General features: G+C 38.5%; 1 protein-coding gene and 1 pseudogene across 1 annotated transcript; both read right to left on the reverse strand.

The window, feature by feature from the left end:
- The window catches only part of LOC123255163, an 82562-nt pseudogene extending 60305 nt beyond the window's left edge, over positions 1-22257 (reverse strand).
- On the reverse strand, positions 20862-24189 carry KLF10 (Kruppel like factor 10; the record flags this gene model as incomplete). The annotated part of the gene is made up of 3 exons (XM_044658227.1): positions 20862-22552; positions 22933-23857; positions 23956-24189. Coding segments are annotated over 3 exons (1419 nt in total), but the record flags the coding sequence as incomplete, so codon positions are not given.
- Positions 24190-26854: the final 2665 nt, after the last annotated feature.

Consider the following 26854-nt stretch of genomic DNA (forward strand, 5'->3'; position numbering starts at 1 on the left):
ACCTGGACAGTGAATAGAAAGCAGAGTGGGGGGGGGGGGGCAACTAGGAGTGATTGAAAAACCCTAATTACTACCCTACCCACTACTGCCACAATACATTCCAGGCATAGGAGATCAACTCTACAAAAACATGGAAATGTGAGATGGAATGTTATGTATGTGGAATGGCAAGTAAGGCCAGTTTAGCTAGAAGATGGGATATAGTAAATAGGAATAATATGTAATAAGTTTATAAAGGTAGGCTGGAGGTAGATGGTGACTTGCTTTGAGCATCAAACAAACATCTGCATTTTCTCCTAAATTTTCCTGGCCAGATAATTGATATAGTCAGATCTGCACTTGAGAAGACAAGGATGTAGCAACAGAGATTAGTGGCAGGGATGAAGGAAGAAGAAAAAAAATAGCACCAATGAAATATTTAAAAGTACAAAGAAGTCATCAAAAGAAATCCAAAATAGGAAACTGATCAGATTCATTACTATTATGTTAAATTTAATATATATATGTTTGAAAAAAACAAACCATGGAACAAAAGGCAATGGTTTCATACTCACAATTCTGACTTAGTTATTTGTATGCTAAAATATTATCTGGAGAAAATTATTAAGGTCAAAATAAGTAAATCTGTTATGCTTAGATTAATACTAGAGATGGTAAATTTGGAAAGTATGCATTCTCTCTCTCTTTTTTTTTTTTTAATTTTAAACCCTTAACTTCTGTGTATTGACTTATAGGTGGAAGATTGGTAAGGGTAGGCAATGGGGGTCAAGTGACTTGCCCAGGGTCACACAGCTGGGAAGTGTCTGAAGCCGGATTTGAACCTAGGACCTCCTGTCTCTAGGCCTGGCTCTCAATCCACTGAGCCACCCAGCTGCCCCCTGCATTCTCTTTTAATAGAATGTTTGAATAAAAAAAAGTCCTATAAATTGCAGTGTATAAAATAAGTGTAAAAATACTAAACTCTCCAATTAAATGAAAAAAAGGCACAGAAAGAGTTTTTTAAAACTGAAATTAAAATTTAAAAAACAGTATACTATTATAGCAAATATTTAATTCAGACAATTTAAATAAACATAAGAATCATCTCAGATTATAATTATTGATAAATCACAAAAAAGAGATGACAATATCTGACAAAATTAATTCAAACCAGAAAGTATAAAAGAGTTTTATAAAGAAAGTTCATTCTAAAAGATTCTATTTAAAGTGAGAATATATCCATTTTATATATACATATATATAATATGCATTTTCTGTGGAATTGAGAGAATCAAGCAGAAACTATTCGAGGTCACCAGTTCATAATACTTTAGAACTTGGACTTCTGAGACTATATTTTTTATAATCTCTGGGAGCAGGGAGCCAGGAGAGAAATAAAAATTTCATTTTCCATTTTGGTGCCATTTGGGTAGACAAGGTTTGAATGCTACACCAGATCTCTAAGCATGTATTCCCCTGATATTTCCTTTTGAGATTTTGAGAGTCTTCCACAGTCTCTTTTGCTGCTATGCTTTTGCTGTTCTGGGAGAATGGAAGTGGAAGAGACTTCTGAGAACTGAAAGCAATGGGTGGTGAGAGCTCCCCAAGATATCTTTCTCTTCTCCCTCCTTCACCTATTAGGGAAGGAAACAGTTCCTATTAATTGCCCAATTGGGAAAAAAAAAGTTAAAAGAAGAAGCAGCTGGTTTCTGCCGTACAATTAGCAGTATGAGTATGGGCAGTTTTCTAACCAACTTTTCCCTTCCTTTTGCTCACTTTACTCTCTTTAATACAAAAGGAAATCATGGAGCTATTTATCCTTATTATGTGACTAATGCTAGTATAAGGAGGTCTATCAATTATCCCATCCCCACTTAAGCAATAATATGCCATATCATGTGAAAACAAATTTCAATTAGTCATAGACTTTAGCTTGTGTGAAAAGTCCTTGATGAACTGGAATGACCTTATTAGAGTATTCAGTTTGCCTAAACAAACTTGTATACACTCTGTAGGTCATCTCTGAAATAGAAGACCAATTTGGAAGCTAAGTTCTGCATATCACCAATGGAAAAAAAAAGCCTTATGCAAAGGCTCCAAGTTTGAAATTTGGATTATATCTGTATAAATCTGTATAAAAGATGGAAACAAAGAAAGGAAAATTATATTGAACAAAGAAATCAGAGTCAGAACAGCAATATATACACCAACTCTAATCATGTAAAATAATAATAGTGATAATATTTTTAAAAATAAGAGAAAAATATCAGAAGGGTTGTGGAAAAAGAGAGGTATGTTTTTTTTCTTTTCTTTTCTTTTTATTATAAAATATTTTATTTTCCCAATAACATGTAATAATGGCTTTCAACATGTTTTCCAACATTATAAGATCCAAACAGTCTCTCTCTCTCTCTCTCTCTCTCTCTCTCTCTCTCTCTCTCTCTCTCTCTCTCTCTCTCTCTTTCTCTCTCTCTCTCTTTCTCTCTGTCTCTCTCCCTCTCCCTTCCTTCCCTCTACTTCGAGATCATAAGCAATTTGTTCTGGACCATACGTGTATTATCATGCAAAATACATTTCCATATTGGTCATTGTTGTAAGAGCACACTCATGCAAAACCAAAACCCCCAAATAAAACCTTAAATAAACTGATGTGAAAGATTTGATACTCATCCATCTGACTCCAACAGTTTTTTCTCTGGCAGTGAAGAGAATTCCCCATCATAAGTCCTTCAAAATTGTCCTGAATGGTTGTATTGCTGAGATTAGTCAAGCCTTTCACAGTTAATCATCAGACAATATTGCTTTTGCTATGTATAATGCGCTTCTGGTTCTGCTCTTTTCACTCTGCATCAGTTCATGTAGTTCTTTCCAGTTTTTTCTGAAATCATTCTGCTTATCATTTCTTATAGCACAATAGTATTCCATCAGGGTATGATTATTATTTTAAAAGTCAATACATTCTTTAACAAATTTTAAATGTCTTAGGGTTTACATTTCTATAAGATCAGCTTTATTTGCTTATTTGAAGGTTTATCTTTTTCAATATTATAAATTTCTGAATAAGTTAAAATGAAAAAATATAATGCTTATAATGTTAAAATACAGAATAAGCTGGGACTAAGAATAATGAAAGAGTCTTTTTTTCACTGCATCATGGTTAAGTGGAAAATCAAATAAAGAATAAAACTGCTGCTCAAAATGGGTGGGAAAAATGATACTAGACAATGGAGAGGAAACAGAACTGTTCCTTATTTTACTTCTGTTTTCTCTGCCAAGGAAAATATCCTTCAGAGTGAAGAGAATAGAACAACATATTTAACAGAGTTGAAACCTCAGGAGAGATGATAAGAAGTCCTCTAGTTGGCCTCAATGAATTCAAGTCATAAGGCCCAGACAAATTGAATTCAGAACTAAAACTAATAGAACTACCGTCAATGATCTTTGAAAAATTTTGGAGAATGGAATAAATGGTCAATCAATAAACATGTAATTATTGATATGCCTACTCTGTGCTAGAGCATGGGCAAATGTCATCTTAATTTTTTTTTAAAAGAGACTGTAATCATTGAGCTTGGCTGATAAATTTAACTTTAGTTCCTATCAAAATCCCAGAATAAAAATTTATTTTATTTATTTTTCCCCCCTCTATGGTTAGATGATTCATGTTTTCTTCTTTCCCTCATGCCTCCCCCTTCCCAGAGTTGACAAACAATTCCACTGGGTTATACATAAATATATTATTGCTCAAATCCATTTCCATATTATTCATTTTTGTAAAAGAGCAAGCCTTTAAACCAAAACCCCAAATCACATACTCATATAAACAAGTGATGAATCACTTATTTTCTTCTGGATTTCTACTCCCACAGTTCTTTCTCTAGATATGAATAGCGCTCCTTCTCATAAGTCCCTCAGAATTATCCTGGATCACTGCATTGCTATTAGTAGCAAAGTCAATTACAGTTGATTGTCCCACAATATTACGTCTCTGTGTATAATGTCCTCCTGGTTCTGCTCATTTCAGTGTGCATCATCATGGAGGTCTTTCCAGTTCTTATAGAAATTCATTATTCATCATTCCTTGTAGCACAATAGCATTCCATCACCATCATATACCACAATTTGTTCAGCCATTCCCCAATCAAAGGGCATCCCCTCATTTTCCAATTTTTTGCAACCACAAAGAGCACAGCTATAAATATTTTTGTACAAACAGGTCCTTGACCAGGTTGTTTTTTTTATCTCTTTGGGATATAAACCCAGGAGTGCTATTGCTGGATCAAAGGGCCTGCATCCAGAATACAATTTTAAAGGATAACAAAATCATAGGTTTATAGTCAGAAGGTATCTTACAGATCAATGAGTATGACCCTCTCATTTTACAGATGAAGAAATTGAGGCTGAGAAAAGTAAAATATCTTGTCTTGAGAGAGCCATGGAGATCTATATCACTTTATCAGTAATGATGCTGACCTAACCAATAAACCTGATGTGATCAATAAACTTATATTCTTACCCCAAAATCAGTCTCTTGAGATAATAATGTTAATCATAACACACACAACCCAGGTCATCTAGCAGCAGCCTCTGGAGAATTTCACCATACACAATGAATCCCTCTTCAGACTGAACTCACCTCTTCACTTTTTCTCATGGCCCATTGCTTGCCAATTCCTGTTTCCTATTCCAAGGACCACCACCGTAGATCAAGCCTGCATCACCTTTCCCCTAGAGCAGCAGTTCTTAAAGTGTGAAATTCTTCCAGCAGGTCCACAGGATCAAAATTACTTTCAAAATAACATATTTTTCAGTCATGTTCTACTCTTTACTACTCCATTTGGGTTTTCTTGGTGAAGATACTGGAGTGGTTTACCATTTCCTTCTCCAGTTCATTTTACATATGAGGAAACTGAGGCAAACACGATTAAGTGACTTGCCCAGAGTCATACACTGTGAAGAGAGAATTAGACTCTGCAAGTTTATTTTTAATATAATCAATCAACAATTTTTAATTTAATCACATGAAGAACTTAAAGTGCCCCTACTTAGTACTTAGCTAACCATTAAGTAAGAAAGTTCACAAGTCACTTACTAGAGAAAGTTCACACCTCCAAAGGCCAAATTGGGGGCTGTGATTGGTTCCTGTGAAGAGGGGGAGCAATGGGAATTGAGGGTGAGAAAACTGCTTTGAAAAGACCAGCCTGAGGATTCATTCATTCATTCTGCAGTTGATGAGCTGGACTGAAGGGAGACTCTTGGAGGCAGTCAATTTTTCCTGGACTCATCCTGGGCTAGAGCATTCTGCTCTGGAGAGGCTTGCTGGGCGAGTGACTTGGACTGAAGGAAGAGGCTTGTGTTGGTGAATTTCTAGCTGAAGACACCCCTGGGACTCCCATGTGAAGATCAGGCCTTGAGGGAGCCCTTGCCAGTTGGTGAGTTGGACTTTACCAGAGCAGCACTTAGGCTGGTAGACTAGACAATTCTCTACCTCCTTCCTATATTTCCCACTTCAATATTGTTGTAAATAAAAGCCACTAACAGTCATTTTGACTTAAGGGCTAATATTTTATAATTGGCGACCACAATCTTTTTTTTAACCCATAAATATTTTGTCAAACCAACCTAGTAAGTGTCTGAGACCAGATTTGAACTCAGGAAGGTGAGGCTTTCTGACTGTAGGCCCAACACTCTATCCACTGAGGCACCTAGTTGCCTTTTGTAATAATACTAAGATATTATTTACATATTAAAATATTCATCACTTTTGCAACTATAAATCTGTGTAAGCTTGGATTTTCTTCATATGCTTCAACCAAAAGAACATATCACAACAAATTGAAAGCAGAAGCAGATATGAGGGGCAGTGGGGTGACTCAGTGAAGATAGAGAGCCAGACCTGGTGAGGGAAGATCCTGGGTTCAAATATGGCCTTGGGCTCTTCCTAGCTATGTGACCATGGGCAAGTCATTTAACCCAGTTGTCTAGCCCATATCACTCTTCTGCCTTCGAACCAATATCAGTATCAGTTCTAAGATGGAAGGTAAGAGTTTTTTAAAAGAAGCAGATACGAGAATATTACTGTTTTCTATTAAAGAGAATTGAATATATATATATATATATATATATATATATATATATATATATAAATAGGTAAAACAATGCTATTCTTTTTAAATTTGGAAAATAGCTTTTTTTTCCCTTAAAAATATATTGTTTATGTTAACATGCAACAAGTTTATTACTGTTATTTCAAAAATGATAAATAAATATTTTAAAATTACCAATTTTAATTTCTAATATAGTAAATATCAATACATATAACACATAAAAGCTCTTTGGAGTTCTTAATATATATATATTATATCCCTTACCTTCCATCTTAGAATCAATACTGAGTATCATTTCCAAGGTAGAAGAATGGTAAGAGCTAGACAATCTAAGTAACTTGTCCAGAGTCACATAGTTTGGAAGTGTCTGAGGCTAGATTTGAACCCATGACCTCCCATCTCCAGGTCTGGCTTTCAACCCACTGAGTCACCCAGCTGCCTCAAAAATTTTTAAGAGTATAACAGGTTCCTTAGACCAAACATGTTGAGAACTGCTGTAGACTAGTTCTCTAGCTTCCTAATTGCCTTTGGTACCTCTAATCTTTTCCCTTTCCAATCTTTCTCCACAGGGTTGCCCAATTGATATTTCTAAAGCAAAACTGGAGTGACCAATTCTCCAATTCTCAAAGTGGCTCACTATTGCCTCTAGGGTAAAACACAAACTCCTCTGTCATTTAAAGCCTTTGCTTTCTGGCTCCAGGGGACTGTTCCAGGTTTATGACACATGATTCTCTTCCACACCCTCTCACTGTCCAGGCAAACTGACCTACTTACTGTTCCTCCTAGGCAACATTCCTTTTCCTGTATCTCTGTCTCGGCACAGACTGTCCCCTTTGCCTGGAATGCTGTCTCTGAGAATCTGTAGCTCTCTTCAACGTTCCCCTCCAGGGCCATCTCCTCCAAAAAGCTTTCCCTAAAGCTCTCAGGTGTTAGCATCCCCCACTCCAATAACTGCATTTACTAAAGTAAATAATGGTTTTTCTGCAGACTTATCTTAGTATATATTTCTCCCAGTAGGAAGTAAAATTCTTGAGGGAAGGGACAGTTTCATGTTTGTTTATACTCCCAGCACTGAAAACAGTGTCTGGCATCATCATCATCATAATTTATATAGCACTTTAAGATTTTTATATATGTTAAGTAATTTGATCCTCATAACAACTTATGCTCTTATTATCCTCGTTTTATACATAAGGAAACTGAGGAAGACAAAGTTTAAGTGACTCACCCAGAGTCACACACAGCTAGTCAGTGTCTGAGATAGGATTTGAACTTAGACTTTCCTGACTCTTAGTCCAATGTTCTATGCACGGTATTATCTGGATGGCTAACAAATATTTATTGGTTAATTGATTGATTCCACCTGTGGTAAGAACTTGCATCTATTTCTTTTTTATGCCTTGCTTAATTAATATTTATGATCAGAAGATTCCTGATATAGATTATTCCTGTTTCCATTTTCTTCAAGGAATCTTGAATAATTTTGATTTATGGATGAGGGCAATCTTGAGAAGCAGCATGGTATATAGAGAGTCAGCCTTGGAGTTTATAAGAACTGAGTTCAAGTCTTGCCTCTGACCCATACTAATTATGTGTGGACAAGTTATATAATATTCCTTTTCCCCCCTTCCTCCATGACTTCCTTCCTTCCTTCCTTCCTTCCTTCCTTCCTTCCTTCCTTCCTTCCTTCCTTCCTTCCTTCCTTCCCCTTACCTTCTATCTTAGAATTAATACTAAGTATATTTAATCCCAAGGCAGAAGAGCAATAAGAGCTAGGCAATTGGAGTTAAATGACTTGCTCCGGGATCACACAGCTAGAAACTGTCTGAGATCACATTTGAACCCAGTTTCTCCTGACTCAAGGCCTGGCACTTTATGCACTGAGCCACCTAGTAGTCTCTCACATAATTTTTCAAGAACCAAACAACTCTCTAAAGTGAACCAAAGATAAAATAAGTTCCTGATTTGCATTGTTGATGGGCAGTTCCACACCAAAAGCTCCCCATACTGATAAAAAACAAGAATATGATTATAATTACTAATAATAACTCACATTTATGTATGATGGTTTATAAGATGCTTTTCTCACCACAGCCTGGTGAGGGAGGTCGTATAAACTAGGTAGTGTAGAATTGGGGTGACAGACCTGGCTTTGAATCCTAGCTTTACCCCTTTCCTATCTACATAGAAGACTGTTATTGTTCATTTTTTTCAGTTATGCCTGACCATGTGATTCCCTGGACTTTGCCCATGGAGTTTTCTTGGCAAAGATATTGGAATGGTTTTCCATTTCCTTCTCCACTGTGTCTCCATTTTACCAATGAGGAAGTGAGGCAAATAGAGATTAAGTGATTAGTCTAGAATCACATAGCTAGGAAGTATCTGAGATCCAATTTGAACTCAGATCTTCCTGACTATAGACCTGGTGCTCTATCTGCTGTACCACATGGTTGACTTCAGTGGTCTTATCTGCAAATAGAGGGGGTTGGATGACAGCAATGATTCCTAACATTTTTTGTATATTGATCTATCCCTTTGGCTATCTGGAGATTTTTTTTTAATACATGAAGTTAAATACATAGAAAACCAATGATACTGAAGTTCTAATAGCAAAATATCCAAGGGCACTGAACATGGAATCTGGAAGACGAGAGTTCAAATTTGGTCTCAGACATTTACTAGCTGTGTGACCCTGGGCAAGTCACTTAACCCTGTTTACCTCAGTTCCTCATGTGTCAAACAAGCTAGAGAAGGAAATAGCCAACCATTCCAATGTCTTGGCTAAGAAATCCCTAAATGGGATCATGAAGAGCCCAACAGTCTCCATTAAGACTTGGTTTTGCCAGCCTAACCTTACTTCCTTTTCTGAAAGAGTTACTATGTTGGAACAGCTAGATGGCTCAGTGAATGAGAACAAGGTCTGGAGATGGGAGGACTTGGGTTCAAATCTGTTCTTGGACACCTCTTACCTGAGTGACACAGCCCCAAATGCCTAGCCCTTATCCCTCTTCTGCCTTGGGATCCATATGTAATATCAATTTGAAGACAGAAGGTAAGAGTTTAAAATAACAATAATAAAAATAATTAAATTTTTTTTAAATTGTTTATATACGTAATTGGGGGGAAAATAAAATGTTAATTAAAAAAATAAAGCATATGTATAAAACAAACAGACAAAAAGAAAATTGTCTTAATACAGGCTCCAGGAAGTTTGGAATACCAAAGTTCGTTTTTAGCAGTTTAGAAAGGCTGCTACATTCATTATAAAAGTATAATTGAAGGCTGGATTTCTTTGGAGTCCGGTGCTCCCTGCTGCTTAGTCACAACAAAGGCAATTAGCTCTAATCACAGGATCTCAGAGCTGGAAGCAAACTCAGGGGCCATTTAGGCCAACCCTACCTACTCCAGGATCTTTTCTGCAAAATTCCAAACAAGTACTAATCCAGCTTTTTGCTTAATAAAAACCTCCAGAGTTAGAAATTTATCTCCCAAAGTAACCCACTGCACTTTGGGAGAGCTCTGATTGCTATTAATTTTTTCCTTCTATGAAAACAAAAGAAGTTCATTAAACTAAGTTCTTCAGAGGATAAGGATTGTATCATTTAAACTTTAGATCTTCCCAGGATATAGCAAAATGCTCTGCATGCAATAGAAAACTTAATAAATGCTAGATTGAATAAGCATGAATAAGTTCAGTCATTCTTGACTCTTGATGACCCCATTTTGTGGTTTTCTTGGCAAAGCACCTACTGTGATTTGCCATTTCCTTCTCCAGCTTATTTTACAAATGGAGAAACTGAGGCAGAGTTAGGTGACTATCCCAGAGTCACACAAATAATAAGGGTCTGAAGTCAAATTTGAACTCAGGTCTTCCTGAGTACAGACTTGGCGCTATATCTACTGCACTAACTAGCTACCTGTGAATATGATGAATTAATGACAAATTCATCTGAGTTTTCTAAATGGGTACCTATGTAAGATATTTATATTCAGATGGGTTTTCTACACATCTAAATGCCTGACCTGAAGGAGGCATTTAGATAGCTCTGGAATTTGGCCCAAACCTCTCTAAGGGAGTTTGCTATTTTCACCTTTAGGGGAGCAGGAATTAGGGTTGTGACTGGGTGCTTGTACCTTCCCTCATCGATCTCCAAGAGGGATATCAGATTAGAATACAGGTAGCCCTTCCACACTTGGGGTTTAAGGGTACAGTGCCCCCACAATCTGGAAAATAGATGTAAAATTTTTTGGCTATCCCTTACTACCAGAGAAACCTGAATATTTTTATTTTTATTTTGGGGATGTTTACTGTGTCTATTTATGGTATTGAAAGATAAAATTTGTTGATATTATATAATACTATACATATATTTTATATATTTCTGAGTTTCTAAACTTCTGTCCTTTGCGTGTTATCTGCAGCTTGTGCAAAACTCCCCAAAGTTTCCATTTCGTTTCTTATGCCAACATGTGATACACTAAAATTGCAATGTGGAAAAGTAGTGATGTGGAAAGGATATCTGTTTATCTGTTCCCTCAAATATTTCTGGTCCACGGATAAGAGAACAAAAGCCACTTCCCTGGTTGCTCTTAAGTGGAATAGGTTGTCCTAAGCTCTCTCCTTCCCAACAAATGCCAATTACACAAAAGACCATCAAAAATAGAAAGATAATCCTATTTACTCAAGGAAACAGAACCTACCAATCAATAAGACATTTATTAAGTTTTTACTATGGGACAGGCACTGTGCTAAGTGCTAGGGATATAAAAAGGACTGAAAGATTTAAGTCCCTGCCCTGAAGGAGCTTACAATCTAATGAGAGAAATAACATGCAAACATTATATGCAGAACATATTTAGGATAAACAAGAAATAATGAACAGAGGGAAATTGCTGGAATTAAGAACTGGGAAAGGTTTCCTGTCAGATTAATCACATTAAAATGTAACAGAAAATTGTATGCATAAGTAAATGAGTGTGCTAGCTAGAAACTTGAGATAAACAGATTTTTTACAACAATCACTTCAAGACCAAACATATTTAATGACAAATTTTGAGGTGGGAGAAGGAGGAAGCTATTTTAACATAGGTCATATTCCTTAGCCCACTGTTCTTTCCATCAGCCTATACTATTTAGATTTGTAGAGTACTGTGATAATTAAAATTAATATCCAAATATTTCAAGTATTTTATAAGGATTTATTTTTTATATTTTATTTGTATATCATGTATTGTAAATATATAGAATGTATATTATAAAATAAAATTATATAATACATTAATTATATATTATACATTATAAAATAAAATTATATAATATATTATTATGCATTGTATATTATATATTTTAATATAGTAAATGCATATTATACGAATATATTATATTATATATTTACAAAATATATGTTATAATATGTTATATATTATTAAAATATGCTTATATTTTTATAAGGATTTATTAACTAATAACTTGAGGACAAATAAACAAGCTAGGGTAACCAAGGGAGCTCACCCAGCTGCGTACCCAGCTAAACAGACAACTTGGGGATAAAAGGAAAAGGATTCTGGGTAATGTAGTTCAGAGGTTCAGGATTTCTAATTATACAGTACCTAACTGGAAGGAAAGAAACCCACAATGAAATAATTTATGTATTTTTTAAATAAGACTATATGCAACCTAAAAAAATATTTTTTGTTGAAACCAATATACCAGTCTTTGCTGATATAACCAAATAAATATGCAGCTGCTATCAAAGGATACCCCAAGATCTTCATGTCCTCCCTTCACATTTTGGGAGGAAATCACTTGTCATTTTCTTCCCAGAATCTCTCAGGAGCTCTCTGTGATCTGTGCTGAGCCTGAACTGTGTGATGGGGTTGAATTACTGACAATTCTGTTCATTTAAGAGAATGGAAAAGAAAATGGAGAGCTAGCCTCCTTAAAATCCTGGATTTTTAAAAATCTCCTTCCTGTTAGCCAGGTCAGTTCAGGTCAGACCAGGATTTCTGGCAGCCCTGTGGCAGACAGCCCTGAAATGTGGAACTTATGCCAAGTTTAGGATGCCAACTGGTTGACGGAAGCTTGAGACAACAGTCGACCTCATTTAGTCGCATTGCTTCAGCTGGAAGGAGCCAAAGATGAGAGGCTTGTGGGTTATTTGAAATTCTGCCTCTGCCAACTTGGGGGCCCTCGAATGACAAGGGCCACAAACCTGGCCCAGGGGCATGTGGGCTGGAGATCCGGGCAGAGGGCTGGGAGCTGGAAGAAGCCCCTTGTACTGAGTCTTCTGTCCCCTGTGGCCTCCAGGACACTGACTTCTCTGTGCCCCAGGGTGTGTCTGCTTACCATTTTTAGCCTGGGCTTCAAAGTGCTCATGATATTAGGCACTTTATCATGTATTCGCTAAGCTTTGGATTGGGAACATTCCCTCCCAAGGTCGGTGCAAGGAGACGAAGGAGAGGCAAGAGGAGGCGTTAGAACCATTCTAGAAAGGGAGCCCTCATCTGAGCAGACTTACCCTTGATAATCAGAGAAATGGGATCATAAAGAAAAAATGGTTGTTGTTTCTTTCACTACTTAAAACAGATCACATGTATGGCAGTGTTACTTGGTTTTCTTATTCCTTCCTACATACTCCTTTCTCCCATTAGGGGAGCACACTATCCATGAAGTTGTCTTTAAAGAAATCGCTCCTACCTCACCCCTCTAAAAAAAGCAACTAGGTAGCTTTGGGTGTGGGTGAGTTTAAAATCCCCCAATAGGCTTGCTCTAAGTGGCCAACACTATATCTCAGGTGAGTAACTCACAGACTAATCTATACCACATAGACCAGTAAGCTACTATTCTATGCCTCTCTCCACAACAGTATGAAAGCTACTAAGATATAGACAACCTACAGCCCAAGCCGCCATTTTTCCTATTGTTATTCATTCATTCAATTGTGATTCCATGGGTCACAGCAGGTCAGATCCTTATCTCTGAAGTCCATCCAAGTTTGTTTATTGTTTCCATGACACTATCTCAACCTTGTCTTTTTTTATGCCTTTAATCTTTCCCCCAAATCCGGGGTTTTTCCTATGAGTCTTGTCTTCTCATGTGGTCAAAGTATTGAAGCTTCAGCTTCAGTATTTGACCTTCCAGTGAATAGTCTAAATTAATTTCTTTAAGTGTTGACTGATTTGATGGCAATTTTTTGGTTGCTTTTGTTTTTAATTTTTATTTTCAACATTTTCCCATAGTTACATATTTCATGTTCTTTCCCTCTCCCCCCAAACTCCCCTAACTCCCCTTAGCCAACACACAATTCCACTGGGTTTTACATGTATCATTGATTAAGACCTAATTCCATATTATTGATAGTTGGACTAGAGTTATTGTTTAGTGTCTACATCCCCAAAAATATCCCCATCGGCCCATTTTATAGGGGCAATTTTGTATCTCAGTAGACTGAGAACCAGATCTAGAGATGGGAAGTCTCAGGTTCAAACACTTCCTAGTTGTGTGCCCCTGGGCAAGTCACTTAACCCCCATTGCCTGGCCCTTATCACTACTCTGCCTTGGAACCAATACACAGTATTGATCCTAAGACTGAAGATAAGGTTTTGTTTTGTTTTTTTTGTCTATTTACAATAATTGGCAAAGATACAAAGATTAATCAAATACATCCTTTGTCCTTATGGTGTTTACAATCTGATAAAGTAGTTAAGACATAGCCACGGCCTCATGGGTGTGGGTGTTCCCTCCATTTGCAGATCACAACTCACTTGTGACTTCCCTTTCTGCAAGATTATCGTCTGTGTAGTCCTTCCAAAAAGACATCCTTCCTGCAAGAGGCTTCTTAACCAGATATCTGCAAATTCCCAAGGAGTTTGTTGATACTTTTCAGATAAACTGTGAAACTGGATGGGAAAAAGGCTCATCATCATTTTCACTAATTTGTAATTGAAATTTAGCATTTCCTTTAAATATTTTAAAATATTATTCTGATAATGCAATGATCAAGAAGAATCCCAGGGAACTTATGAAAAAGAATGCTATCCACATCTAGAGAAAGAACTGTGGGAGTAGAAACATATGATTTATCACTTGTTTATTTGGATATATGATTTGGGGTTATGGTTTTTAGAAGATTACTCTATTACAAATATGAATATGGAAATAGGTTTTGAGTAATAAGACATATTCATAAACCAGTGGAATTTACTTGTCAGCTACGAGAGGGGAGAGGGAAGAGGGGAGGGAAAGAACATGATTCATGTAACCATGGAAAAATATTCTAAAATAAATAAATAAGATATTGTGAGAAAAATGTTATTCTGAGAAGGGGTCCATAGGGTTCATTAGATGGCCAGTTGGGTCCATGACATTGGTACCAATGACGCCATGGTGGTGTTAACTACTTCATCAGATTGTCATCTCCATAAAGGCAAAGGATGTATTTTATTATTTCTTTGTATCTTTGCCAGTGATTATAAATAGACTTAAAAAAAAAAAACAAACAACTTTCCCTTCCATCTTAGGATCAAATACTCTGGAGTTGGAGAAAGAATGGTTCATATCCTGTATCTGATGCTTATCTTTGTATCAGTTTAACTCCCACAGCCTCAGTTTCTTTATCTTAAAAAAAAAATGAAAGGGTTAAAAAAATCCCTTCTGAAGTCCCTCCCAGTTCTAGATCTCCGTCTCTGTGTGTCATGGCAGGCCTTCCTCTGGATGTTCAAAAATATAAGTCTACAAAAAAAGGTATTAACAAGATACCATAACAGTTCATAAGAGGGAGAGGCAATTTCTAACTGGGAGAAGTAAGAAAAGACTTTACAGTGGAAGTGGTGTTTGGTCTGGATCTTGGAGGTCAAGCAGGATTTGACTTGTTTTCTCTCTCTAGCTGCTACAGATTGGAAATGTTTTCCTAAGAAGAGACTCATTAAACAACTTTTCTATAAGAAATTGATTTGGAGATCTCTCTAATGGAACTTGAACTGTGTTATGAGTAAGATTAGATTAGCTGGTTATTAGGTATTGATTAAAAATTGAGTAGGAAGTACCTAGCAGGAAGGAGCTGGAGCTGGGAATTCCAGGTTAGAATGAAGGAGGAGGAAGTCTGTCTGTGCTCTGAGTGTGGACTCCATTAGTGGTGGGCAAAACTGTTGCCAGCCTGGGAGACCTCAGAGCAAAGGACACCCTGCTTCCTGATTTCCCCTGGGATCCTGTGTGGTGTGGCATCTAGAAAAGGACAAGATCTACAGAGCCAAGAGAAGAGGTGAAGTTTGAGTTCTGGCAAACAGTGCTTCAAGCAAAACCCTTACTACTTGGTTCCTGAGACAACTTTAGCTCCTGGCATCCAGAGATCATCAGTGGATTGCAGTGAGAATCCCAAAGTCACAAAAGCCCCAGCTGTGCTCAAGCCTGGCAGGTTCCAGGTTTGAGGCAGAAACCCAGAGACTCCATTTATAGCTCCTTGGGCCCTGTTAGTTTAGATTACTTAGATAAGAGTAGAGTAAGTCCTCCCATTGCCCTGTGGTTTTATCCCTTAGATTTTAAGTATAGAAATCCTTTCCCACCTTTTAGTCTAACATAATTAAAGCTGTTAAGTCCCTTTTACCTTGTTAGCCTGTTACTATACTCTGGTCTAGTGGAAGCTGGGTGACAGTTAAGATCAACTGCCATTCCTGTGGAGATCCAGTAAAACTCTGGTCTCTTCACCCTGGTCCAGTCTCTCATAAATCCTAGAGTGTGTTCCCACAAACCACTTAGTTTATTGTAATATCCCTGGTGACCCCATTACCTCACTTATATTTTCCTATAGCTGGCTTACCTGGAAATCAAGGTAGCCTACTTCAGTGATAAGTGTTCAAAATGTGCCTACCCTTTTTCTGCCTTCATCCCTGAACTCAACTCCATTTCTACATGGAGCTACCTTTTCTCCCTCTGACTTTCTTCATCATTATTGAAATCAGCACAGGGGCAGCTGGGCAGCTCAGTGCATAGAGAGCCAGACTTAGAGACAGGAGGTCCTGGGTTCAAATTTGGCTTCAGATACTTCCTAGCTATATGACCCTAAGACAAATCACTTAATCCCGATGGTCTAGTCCTTCATTTTCTTCTGCCTTGGAACCAACACTTAATATTAATTCTAAGACAGAAAGTAAGAATTTTTTTAAAAAATTTAAAAAAGAGGTGATAAAGGCCTCATTTAAGGTGGTAACTATTTAAGAAGAGAGAAGAGACCAGATAAAAGATTAAGAGATGTTGCGAAGGTAGAAGAGCAAGATTCGGCTTTCAATTAAAAAACCATGTAAGGGGAAAAGGCAAGTAAGTACATGCCAAGATTACGAAATGGAGACATTGAAAGAATGGTAGAATCTTTGACATAAATTGAGAAGTTTGGAAACTGGGAAGGTTTCAAAGGAAATATAATGAAATTAGTTTCCTACATTTAAATTTATTATATTATATTTTATATGTGCATTATATTGTATCACATTATATTGTATTATATTGACTCCTATTGTATTTTGGAAGATGTGGGTTATTCTGTCCAGTTGTTCATCCTTTTCTGAGTATGGTTAAATTCTACCACTTCTTTTACTCTCTCTGAGGGTCTGTCTACATTTACTCAGGACAAGCTGATTCAGCTAGAAATGAATCTTGAAAAAGGTTTTGGTCTAAAAAACTAATTAGACACAAGTATGTGTAGGTGGTGGGGTGTGTGTGTTAGTCTTCAAAAACCCCTGGGTTGGTTTGCTTTATGAGGTCCATAACACTACTTGCAACAAGTTTTCTCTATGCTAGATACCTATTGCTTATAGCATTCCTCCTCTCCTGATGTTCTAGAGCCTTCTTTACTCAATTCCAGTTATCTCTCTAAAATAGGAACCAGACATTCTGGAATAAGAATCAACCTCTTCTGTAAAGACAATTGCCTAGCTATACTGGGTATGGAGGTGATAAAGGACTCAGGCAACCCTCCTGACACCTAGGAAGAACTGCAAGAGCTTGTTGGGAAGTGGATATGCTGAACCCAAAGGATGGCCTTTTATGGGACTATTATTTTCCTTCCTCCTCCTGCCTAGACACCCAAAGCCTAGTGATCTTCCCCTTTGGTGTCTGAGATCCAGTTGTATCCTTCCTTTTTTGTGCAGTGAGCCTCAGTGGTGACCTTTCTGAATTTGCCTATTCTTTATGCCTTGTTCTTTAAGTATAATGCATTAGACCTTAAGCACTCTCTTGGACAAGAGGTATCCTAGCTGCAAGTGCCTTCCTCTTCCACCCCTAAGATTAATGTAAGCTCCTTAGAGACCAGGCTATTTTGTTTTTGAATTTATATTCCTAGTATATACACAGTGCCTGGCACATAGTAGGCACTTCACAGATGTTTGTAGAGAATAAAAAGAGAAATCCTATGAAGAACTTGGCAAAATTCTCCAAAGCAAGTCACAGGACCATAGGATCACAGACATTGATATTTGGTGTTTTTAGGATGAAGATAGGCACAAGAATAAAATGATATCTTTGAAATGTTTTGGGGTTAAAAAATGAAATTAGGGGGCAGCTGGGTAGCTCAGTGGATTGAGAGTCAGGCCCAAAGATGGGAGGTCCTGGGTTCAAATCTGGCCTCAGATACTTCCTAGCTGTGTGACCCTGGGCAAGTCACTTAACCCCCATTGCCTAGCCCTTACCACTCTTCTGCCTTAGAACCAATACCCAGTATTGATTATAAGACAGAAGGTAAGGGTTTTTAAAAAATGAAAAAAATTAACATAAAATCTAAAGATGACTCAAAAACCTGAATATCATTGAGACTTTAATCAGGAAGAGTTAGAAGGGACTGATCTAGTGAGCCTTGGACACACACACCCCAGACCTCACAAAGAACTTCGTTTTTGCCCTTCATAGAATTATAATCTTAGAGCTGAAAGAAAATTTAGAGATTATCTATTCCAATCCACTTCATTTTACAAAGGAGGAAACTGAGACCCAAAGATATTAAGTAATTTGGCCAAGATTGCACAAATATAAGTAACAGATATAGGATCTGAACCCAGGATCTCTGATTCCAAATTTAGCAATTGTTCCACAAATCATGATTTTCATGATCATTTTATATTGAGTTGTTTGTGTAAGTTCCTACTTCCAGATTCTAAGTACCATGGACCTGGTCTCAACTAAATTTTTATTTACCTGTCCCCCCTGCCTACCTAGTATGGTGCTCCCAAAGAGTAGGTCCATGATGTTTTTTGGATTTAATTTATTAACATTTTATTTACTTATTTAATGTAATTGAAATAAATTGACACTAACAACAGAATGTCTGGCCTGGGTTTTTTTAATCAACTATTTAGGCATGAACTATATAGGATGAAAATCAGTATGTGTGTGTGAAATTTAGGTTTTTTTAAGAACTACAGGAAAAAAACTAAAGGGACGACATGTTCAATATTGATCAACAGTTTGACAGAAAGTATGTCATTTTAGGTTGTCTTAAGAGAATATAGTATACACAACCCAGAGAAGTGATCATCCCAATATTCTGCCCTGGCCAGACCATCTGGAATTATGGCTTCTCTGAGCCCCACAGATTAGAAAGGAAATTGATAAATTTGAGCACTGTCAAGAAGGGCAACCAGGAGAATCAGAGGGGTCATTAAGAATCAGAACTCATGAGGATGAGATGAATACTTTTCATTCACAAGTCGAAGGAATTAGATTTTTACCTTGGAGAAGAAAAGACTTAGAAGGTTCAAGATTGCATCCTTGAGAGCTTGGAAGCGGGAGCAGATAAGTTGTTTGACTCCAGAAGGCATTCATTTATTCAACAAAGATCTATTGAGCTAAGTGCTCCATGTTTGCCAGATGTTATGGATACTAAGACAAAAAGAGTAGTCCTTGCCTTCAGAAGATTACGTTCTCCTGGGAAGAAACATTACAAAAATGATGAGGCCAGATACAAATGATGCAAAAAGTAGTTTGCAGAGGTCAGGGACTCGAACCACTGGCCTGATCAGGAAAGGCTTCGTGGAGGGGGTCTCTGAGCACAGCCTAGACTCCTAGGATGCTCAGAGGGAAGAGTCCCGACAGAGGGCAGAAAGGACCATCAGCTAGTGCACTAGATACAGATGTTGGACCCTAAGGATGCTCAGAGAGGGCAGAGGACAAGGAGCTAGCATACTGGGATAGATGTTGGGCCCCACGGATGCTCAGAGGGAAGAGTTATGACAAAGGGCAGAGGACAACCAGCTAGCGCACTGGGATACAGATGAGATATTAAGCGTAAGCAGGCTACTTTGATTAAAATTTGGAGTGTATGAAGCAGAATAATGGGTAAGGATTCTGGAAAAGCAAAGCTGGAGTCCTCTTTTTAACTAAAGTGGCATACATTTGAACCCAGTCCCTCCTGTCTCGTCTGGCTCTCTATTCATCTCACTGCCCTTTATTTTGGGTGTCTTGAGATGCCAGTGGGGTATACCAGGGTTGATGTGGAGTAAGCAGTGATTGTATAGGACTGGTGCTCAGCAGAAAAATAAGGGATACAAAACCGAGCCAGAGGGATAACTGAAGCCTTAGGAGCTCATGAAATCACTGGAATAAAGAACCAGGATAGAGCCTTCAGGTAGGATGTGGTTGATGAACTAGGAAAGGAGGGTGAGAAGTGACCAACCAGATAGGTAAAAGACCTGAGCAGTATTACAAAAAACCATGTGAGGGGAGAATTAATTATCTCACAGTAAGATTGAGAGCCAGGAGAATCTGGGTTCAACTCTGGTCTCAGGTACTTTCTGGCTGTGTGACTCTTGTACAAGTCACTGAACCCCCGTTGCCTACCCCTTATTGCTCTTCAGTTTTGGAACCAACAAAAGTATTGATTTTAAGAGGAAGGGTTTAAAAAAAAAAATAAAACTCTAGTGAGAATGAAGTATCCTTAAGAGATAATAAAATGTCAAATGTGGCAAAGATGAAGCCTGAGACAATCAGATCTGGCAATTAGAGTGGTAACCTTGAAGATAGTTTTAATTACATAATGAGGTTGTGTCTAGATTGTAGAAGTTAAAGTAAGATGAGGGGAGGAGAACAGACTTGCTTTTTCTAAGAGCTGGGCTGTGAAGGAAGGTGATATAAACAGCATGGGGAAATGATAGGTCAAATGATTACATGCTAGGGGAGATGTGGCCAAGTTTGCAACAGTGAGGACGAAGGCAGGAGAAAGCCAGAGAATGAAAATTAAGTGAGAATCAAAGATGCAAGGTTTTGGCCTTAGCCAGGTTTTTTTAGAGACTATAGGAAATAGAGCTGAATATAGTGTGACTTTTTGAGATGTAAGTGGGTAGAGATTACGGTTTTGTCAAGGGCTGTATCCAAGTCCGTGAAATAGAGAAAGGCCGCCACAAAATAAAGTCCTTCTGGGAAAGGACTGCTTGGTATTCCTAGAACCTAGCAGAGTGTAAGTGCTTAATATATATTTGTTGAGTTGAAAGGTCAGATATATTTTGGAAACAAATATACATTAACTGTGTCTGTGTTTTCAGAATTTTTTATTGCTACCTTTGGACAGGTTTCTACCCTGCCCCAATACCAAGACTATTTAGATATCCACATAAGTCTCACATATGTGTACAGAGATACCGTTTCAACTCAAAGTGGCTTAAGCATACTAATGATACAGTATATCATTCATGCAATTCCAAATGAGTTAGAGAATTCAGATTCACAATGATTTATGTTGGAGATATCAGTAGCTTAGAGACAAAACTTCTTTAAGCAAACCAATCAACAATATGTATAGCAAAGGAAATTATTTATTGTAAACAAGATATAAAGTACAACATAAGAAATATTGTGCAAATCTTAAAAGTAGTCACAAGAATGTTTTTGACATTACAACGAAACTTCTCTATAATGTTTCCCATGGGGCCAAGTTTTGAAATTGTTAGTAAGAAGAAAAAATTTGAAGAGGTAATATTGCTTTTTGGCCTTTACCTGAATGCTTAAAAATTAAACCTGATACATAGAAAAATGTTAAATGAAGGAACAATATAATGAAAATTTCATTGTATATGCCAAACAGTTCACTTTGCTCTACTGTGTATAACTTCCACGATACAACAGGATATAATAGAAATACTGTTAACGAAATTCTGTACTAATTATTCCCACCTCCCCTCTACCCTAAAAAGTCTTTATAAATAGGACTGACTTTTTTACTGTCCTTTCATGAACTTAAAAAACAATAAAACCCCCACTAACTTTCTAGTTCAAAACAACACACATCGTATCCTTATTACATAAGGATATTTTACCTATAATAGAACCATCTTTCAAAGAGTAACTTATTCTTGATGTCCCTTCTTAAAACTGCAAGATTTTTTAATCTTCAGGTTTTTTTTTTTTTAAACAAAGTGCAGTGTATCTCAGACTTTACAGAAAACACATTGGTATACAATTTTCAAAACTACACTTGGAAACTGCAGGCAAACTAAAATTTTAAAGCATCATGAGATGCTTGAATAGTTATTTGTTTTAACTTCGTGATTGAAAACAAAAAAGTAAAAACCAAGGAGCTATACATCAAAGTAATTAAATTTGTGAGGATTCCAATTTTGTTGGTCCTCTCCAGCCACAAATGGCTCATCTCATTTTACTCAATTCCAAATACGGACAGTTGTGGAAAACTGCCAATATAGTTGACAACTGCATTCACTAACTATAGAGATATGAAGAAACAAGATAATCACTTAGCTAGGAAAAGATGACAATATTCGTAGTAATTAATGCAAACCAATGTTACATGTCTACTTCAGTACCGTTTTTCTATCCTGTCTATGCTCTCTCAAAACCAAATATTTTAAACGGATGCCACTGAAAGTTGGTCTCAAGTAAGAGCAAATGTGCTAACAAATTATGCACACCAATTCCAAAACCTGTGCTGCCTGTGTTGTCCCGAGCTGAAACCTTCAAAAGAAGTAAAGACTCTTCTTCCTCATGTGCAAATGGAATCTGCCCTTCTGTTAGTGACCGGCCCCCTTTCTGCCCGTATCGCTGCTTCTTGTCATCTCTAACCCAGAGTGGGCCTTCCCCAGAGGCCACTGTAGCCCCACCCCCAAAGGGCACCGAAGCACCCCAGAGCCAGGGTGGAAGCACTTTTACATCACTGCTGATTGTGGCTGCGACCAACATTAGTTCTGATGTCTGTTTTCGGGTATTATTACACTTCACTGTGCAGTAGCAGGTGTTGGGGGAGAAGCAATGTCATTCAACTTGCTCACTTCCATCTGCCAATTTGGGAGCTTCTTTGCTGACAAATGGCGACGGGCATGTTTGGTCAAATGGTCACTTCTCATGAACCGCCGATCACACATCGGACAGGCAAACTTCTTCTCACCCGTGTGTGTTCTTCGATGTCGAGAGAGTTCATCTGAGCGGGCAAATTTCCTCTCGCAACCTTTCCAGCTACAGCTAAAAGGTTTCTCTCCTGAAACAAAAAAACAGGCAAATCATATTATAAAACGGGAGGGGGAAATTAGCATCACCTGTGTATGCTATTACAGTATCTATTATATCTGCTGGTATAGCACAACTCTTACGCGATAGAATGCTTTTTAGGCCACTCAAAAATGAATGCTATTAATAATGTTACTATGTTGAGTTTCAGGATTATCTAATTACATCAAATCTGCTGCATAAAAATGCTAGCTGCTTCTTGGGTACAAGTGGCCCCAGGCCAAGATAATCAACTTCTCAGTAGATTCTTAGTATTTTACAAGACTATCACAATATAGCTACAAATGTGCCCTTGTTAACATCAACTAGAAATTTTTTTCTAAATACTCAAAACACAAAATGATTTAATACCTGTATGTGTTCTCATGTGGGCTTTCAAGTGAGAACTTTTAAAATAAGTCTTTCCACATCCTGGGTGACTGCAAATGTGGCTTCTTATTCTCAGCGAATCAATCTGTGCTGTAGCTTTTGTTGCAGAAGGGGCAAAACCTGGAGCAGGAGCAATGGGAGACAGTCTGGTGCCATTTGGGCTCATCACCGGAGGTTTAGGGTTCTGGACCACAGACTGCGGCACAACAAACATAACAGCACCCTTAGGGACTTGGGTTCCCATGAACACAACAGGCTGGCAAAGGGCTGGTTGTTGACTAGGTGGAGTGTTGGGGACAACTGCTGTTACAACAGGGTTGTTTGTAGGGAGGGGGACCATCTGGGGAACCATCTGGCAAATGACTGGCATGGGAGGAACTCCACTTGCTGACGGAGCACGTGGTGGGACCAATACTGACTTTTGTTTGGGGGATGCAGGAAGTTGCTGAGGGCTACAGATAACAGTCTCTGAAGAAGGCACTGAAAAGTCATTAAAAGCAGCACCTGCTTTTTCTTCCACATGTGTTACTGTGATGCTCTCACATTTGGATCTGTTTGGTGACACAGCTGCACAAGGTACATTTTTCCTCGTGGTCTCAGCGCTTAGGTGAGTTCTTCTTTTAAAAACATTGTCCTGATATTTTAACATACTGGCTGCTTTCACGGGGCAGGTTCTGTGATTGCATAACTGCGCATCAGCTGTATGTCGGATTACACTTGTGGCCTGAGCTTTCAAAGGTCTTGGGGCTGGTAAGAGGCCCTGATCATTCTCTTTAAAAGTGGCTGCAACCAGAGTCTTTGAAGTGTCTGCAAATGATTTGAAGTGTCCAGTAGATGGCGCTGGCACCACTGAATTGGGTACTTGGGAGGCCTCAAAGTCTGAAGGACTATAGGGTGGAGTCAAACACTAAAGAGAAAGAAAATTATAAATATTAGTAACCCAGAGAAATTTCAAGTGATAATTTTGTTAACAATTCTATATTCACATTAAAAAGAGTAACTTACAAATGCTGGTATCGTATGGAAATCAGATGTGCCAGGTAGCAAGCCCTCTTCGGTTTCTTCTGACACATCAGATGCTGGTGTGATTGGTCTAATTTCAGTGTATTTCTTGAAATCAGATTTCCAACTGCAGCTCATAGACATAAGGGCTTCTACAGCCTCAAAATCACTCTTCTCTGTAGTATTGTTCCAGGAACATCCACCTTCTTTTTGTTTTTCAAAAATCATTTCTATTCTTTCTGCCTACAAAGAAACAAATTAAGAAATTATCACCATCTTTTCCCAACTAAATTGTAAACCATAGCAAAGTTTAACTTATGGACACCTGAGTTACTCAAATACCACTTGATGTTAAAAAAAAAAATTTTTTTTTCCCCTTTCCCTCCCTATTTTAAGAAATGAAACTGCTATTCCTCAGGAGATTGAAAACTCACTTAATAAAAACACATATTTGGACCTAAACATTATTATCATAATCTTCAGGAGACAAAATTTGCATTTGTGTTAAAATCACTTGTAAATAAGAGAAGGATCTGAAACCAAATAACTCACTACTAAATTGCCTTGGACAAAATAGTTTGGGGTGCATGCTATGCTGTAAAGATTAAAGTCAATACACAATAACTATCATATTTTTTTTAAAGTTTATTAATAACTAAAGTAAAAAAAGCTAGCTAACCCAGCCACAGTCTTAAGAAAAGTGAGAAAGGAGTTACAGAACTAAATAAACAATAATGTGAAGACTGGGGAAAATGAAAAAGGAAAAGGAATTTTGGGACAAGGAAAGAATTCTGAGATGGAGTCTAAGGGTTCAAGATTTTTCCTAACCTCCACAATGCATAACAAAAAGTTATTTGTAAAGCTGCAAATATTCTTGTGCTCTCTTCCATATAGTTTTTCTTATGGAAAATAGAGTATATATAGTGGAATTAGCACTGAGGCTTCAAGGGACCTAGGTTCTAATTCTGAATCACAAAAGATATAACACTAGAAGAGCAAGGCACTCTATCTCCAATTTCTTCCTCTAAAATGGAGAGATTGGACTAGATCAGTGTCCATGAACTTTAATTTTTTAAACTATATTTCAATAAATTGTTTTCCTTTGCAACTCAATGCATTTTATTTGATGTGCATTTAAAAACATTGTTGCAAAAGGGGCCCATAAAAATGTGGGATCCGTGATGCACACAAAAAGGTTAATAATAAACTGTGGAGTTAAGTTTCTGCTCTTTTTATCTGAGGTGAAAGAGATCAAATGTAATATTTAGAAAATCCCAAGCTTCGAGTTAGCTTATGTTATTTTTGCCTACCTACAAATTTTTACTTTTATCAATCACAAGGAACATCTAAGCCATACAAGACATAAAAACTAAAAAGTTCAGCGAAAAGACTTAAGAGCTTGACTTTTATACCTCAACTAACTAGTCTAGGTTAGTTTTAAATACCAGTTGGTTGCTATATTTTGCACTATGTAAGTTTCTGACCAAATAATTTAAAACTTTAAATTTTTTATCAATATTATTAAGGATGTCATGTATGTATTTCAAGACTTATAAAGAATAAATCATTAAAATCCCTCTCTAATATTAATTTCAATAGCTTAAAAATGCACCCAGACCTATGGAATGCCCTGTGTTTATTTACATACTACGATACTATTACTTTATTTTCTTGCACACGTAAAATATTGAGGGTTCCCTAAGTGATTGATAACTACTCTTCTCTGCATGGAAAAATAGTTGTTTCTTCCACGATGAAGTATAGTATTGATTTGGTCTAGGGATTAGTTAAAAGCTTGCAAACGACTCCTAAGAGGATGGCTGAAACAATATTCGTGCCATTGAAATCTTTGTTTTTCTAAGTCAGAAAGGGGAACTGAAAACCCTCATGAACCCTCCAAAGGTGGAGAAAAGACGAAAAAGAGAGCAGCAGGCAGAGAAGCTCCAAAGCCAGAACACGGGAGCTGGCTGAGGGGGAAGGAAAAGGAACAGGGAGGGGGAGGAAAGGGAGTGGGGAGCACAGCAGGAAAGGGAAGTAGAGAAGGCTAAGGGCGGGGGAGGCCGCCAGCAGGAGGAGAATGAGAGGGGGAGGGCGGATGCCGGAGGGAAGATCCTTTCGGGAGAGGACAGCCGGAGGGGGCCGCCCTAACCTCAATGAGGCTCGAGGGTGATTCACAGCGGAACATTCCTAGCCGCTCGCACGTCCCCGCATCCCTCCCCTGCCATTGGTCTGTGAAGGCCGGCGGCGTGGATTTGGATTGGCTGTCTCAAGGAAGTGGGGGCGGGAGCGTGAAGAGGAGGGGGTTGGAGCTAGAGGCATGTGAACAAAGCGTGATCACCGGCTGCTCCCGGGCTGGCAGGAAACGTGAACTGGGAATTGCCGCGCATTCACCTTTCACCTACTTCCTGAGACCGCAGGGCCCAGCCCGCCCCCGCGACAGGGAGGGAAAGGAGAGTAGTGGAGGAGGCCGCCAACCGCCCAGCAGTCCGCTCTGGGGGCGGGGGCCACCGCGCCGCGCCCTCCCCTCCCCCAGCCTAGGGGAAGGAGGCTCCCCCGCCTCTTCATGCCTCCAGCCAGCCGCGGTTCCCTTAGGAACCGACAGAGGGGCAGGGCCTAGCTCCTCGCCCCTACAGCCGCGGGCTGGGTCACCCGGGGACGTGGAGCTGCTCAGCTCCCTCCCCCTCACAGCTCCCTCTAGCCCGGGAGGCCGGGGAGGGGCCAAAAAACGCCGCCGCCGCGGAAACCATCCCCCCCTCCTTTTCCCCAGCCGCCAGTCCCGAGAGACGCGGCGCGCCTCAGCCCCGCCCCCCAGCCCGAGCGCTGACCCCGCGGCCCCCACGCCCAGCCTGGCTGTGCGCAGATAGAGGCTGGGCTCTGCTCAGCCCGCCCCTCCCTCCCCTCC

This window comes from Gracilinanus agilis, chromosome 1, assembly GCF_016433145.1.
Source record: "Gracilinanus agilis isolate LMUSP501 chromosome 1, AgileGrace, whole genome shotgun sequence".
In the NCBI taxonomy this organism is placed as follows: Eukaryota; Metazoa; Chordata; class Mammalia; order Didelphimorphia; family Didelphidae; genus Gracilinanus; species Gracilinanus agilis.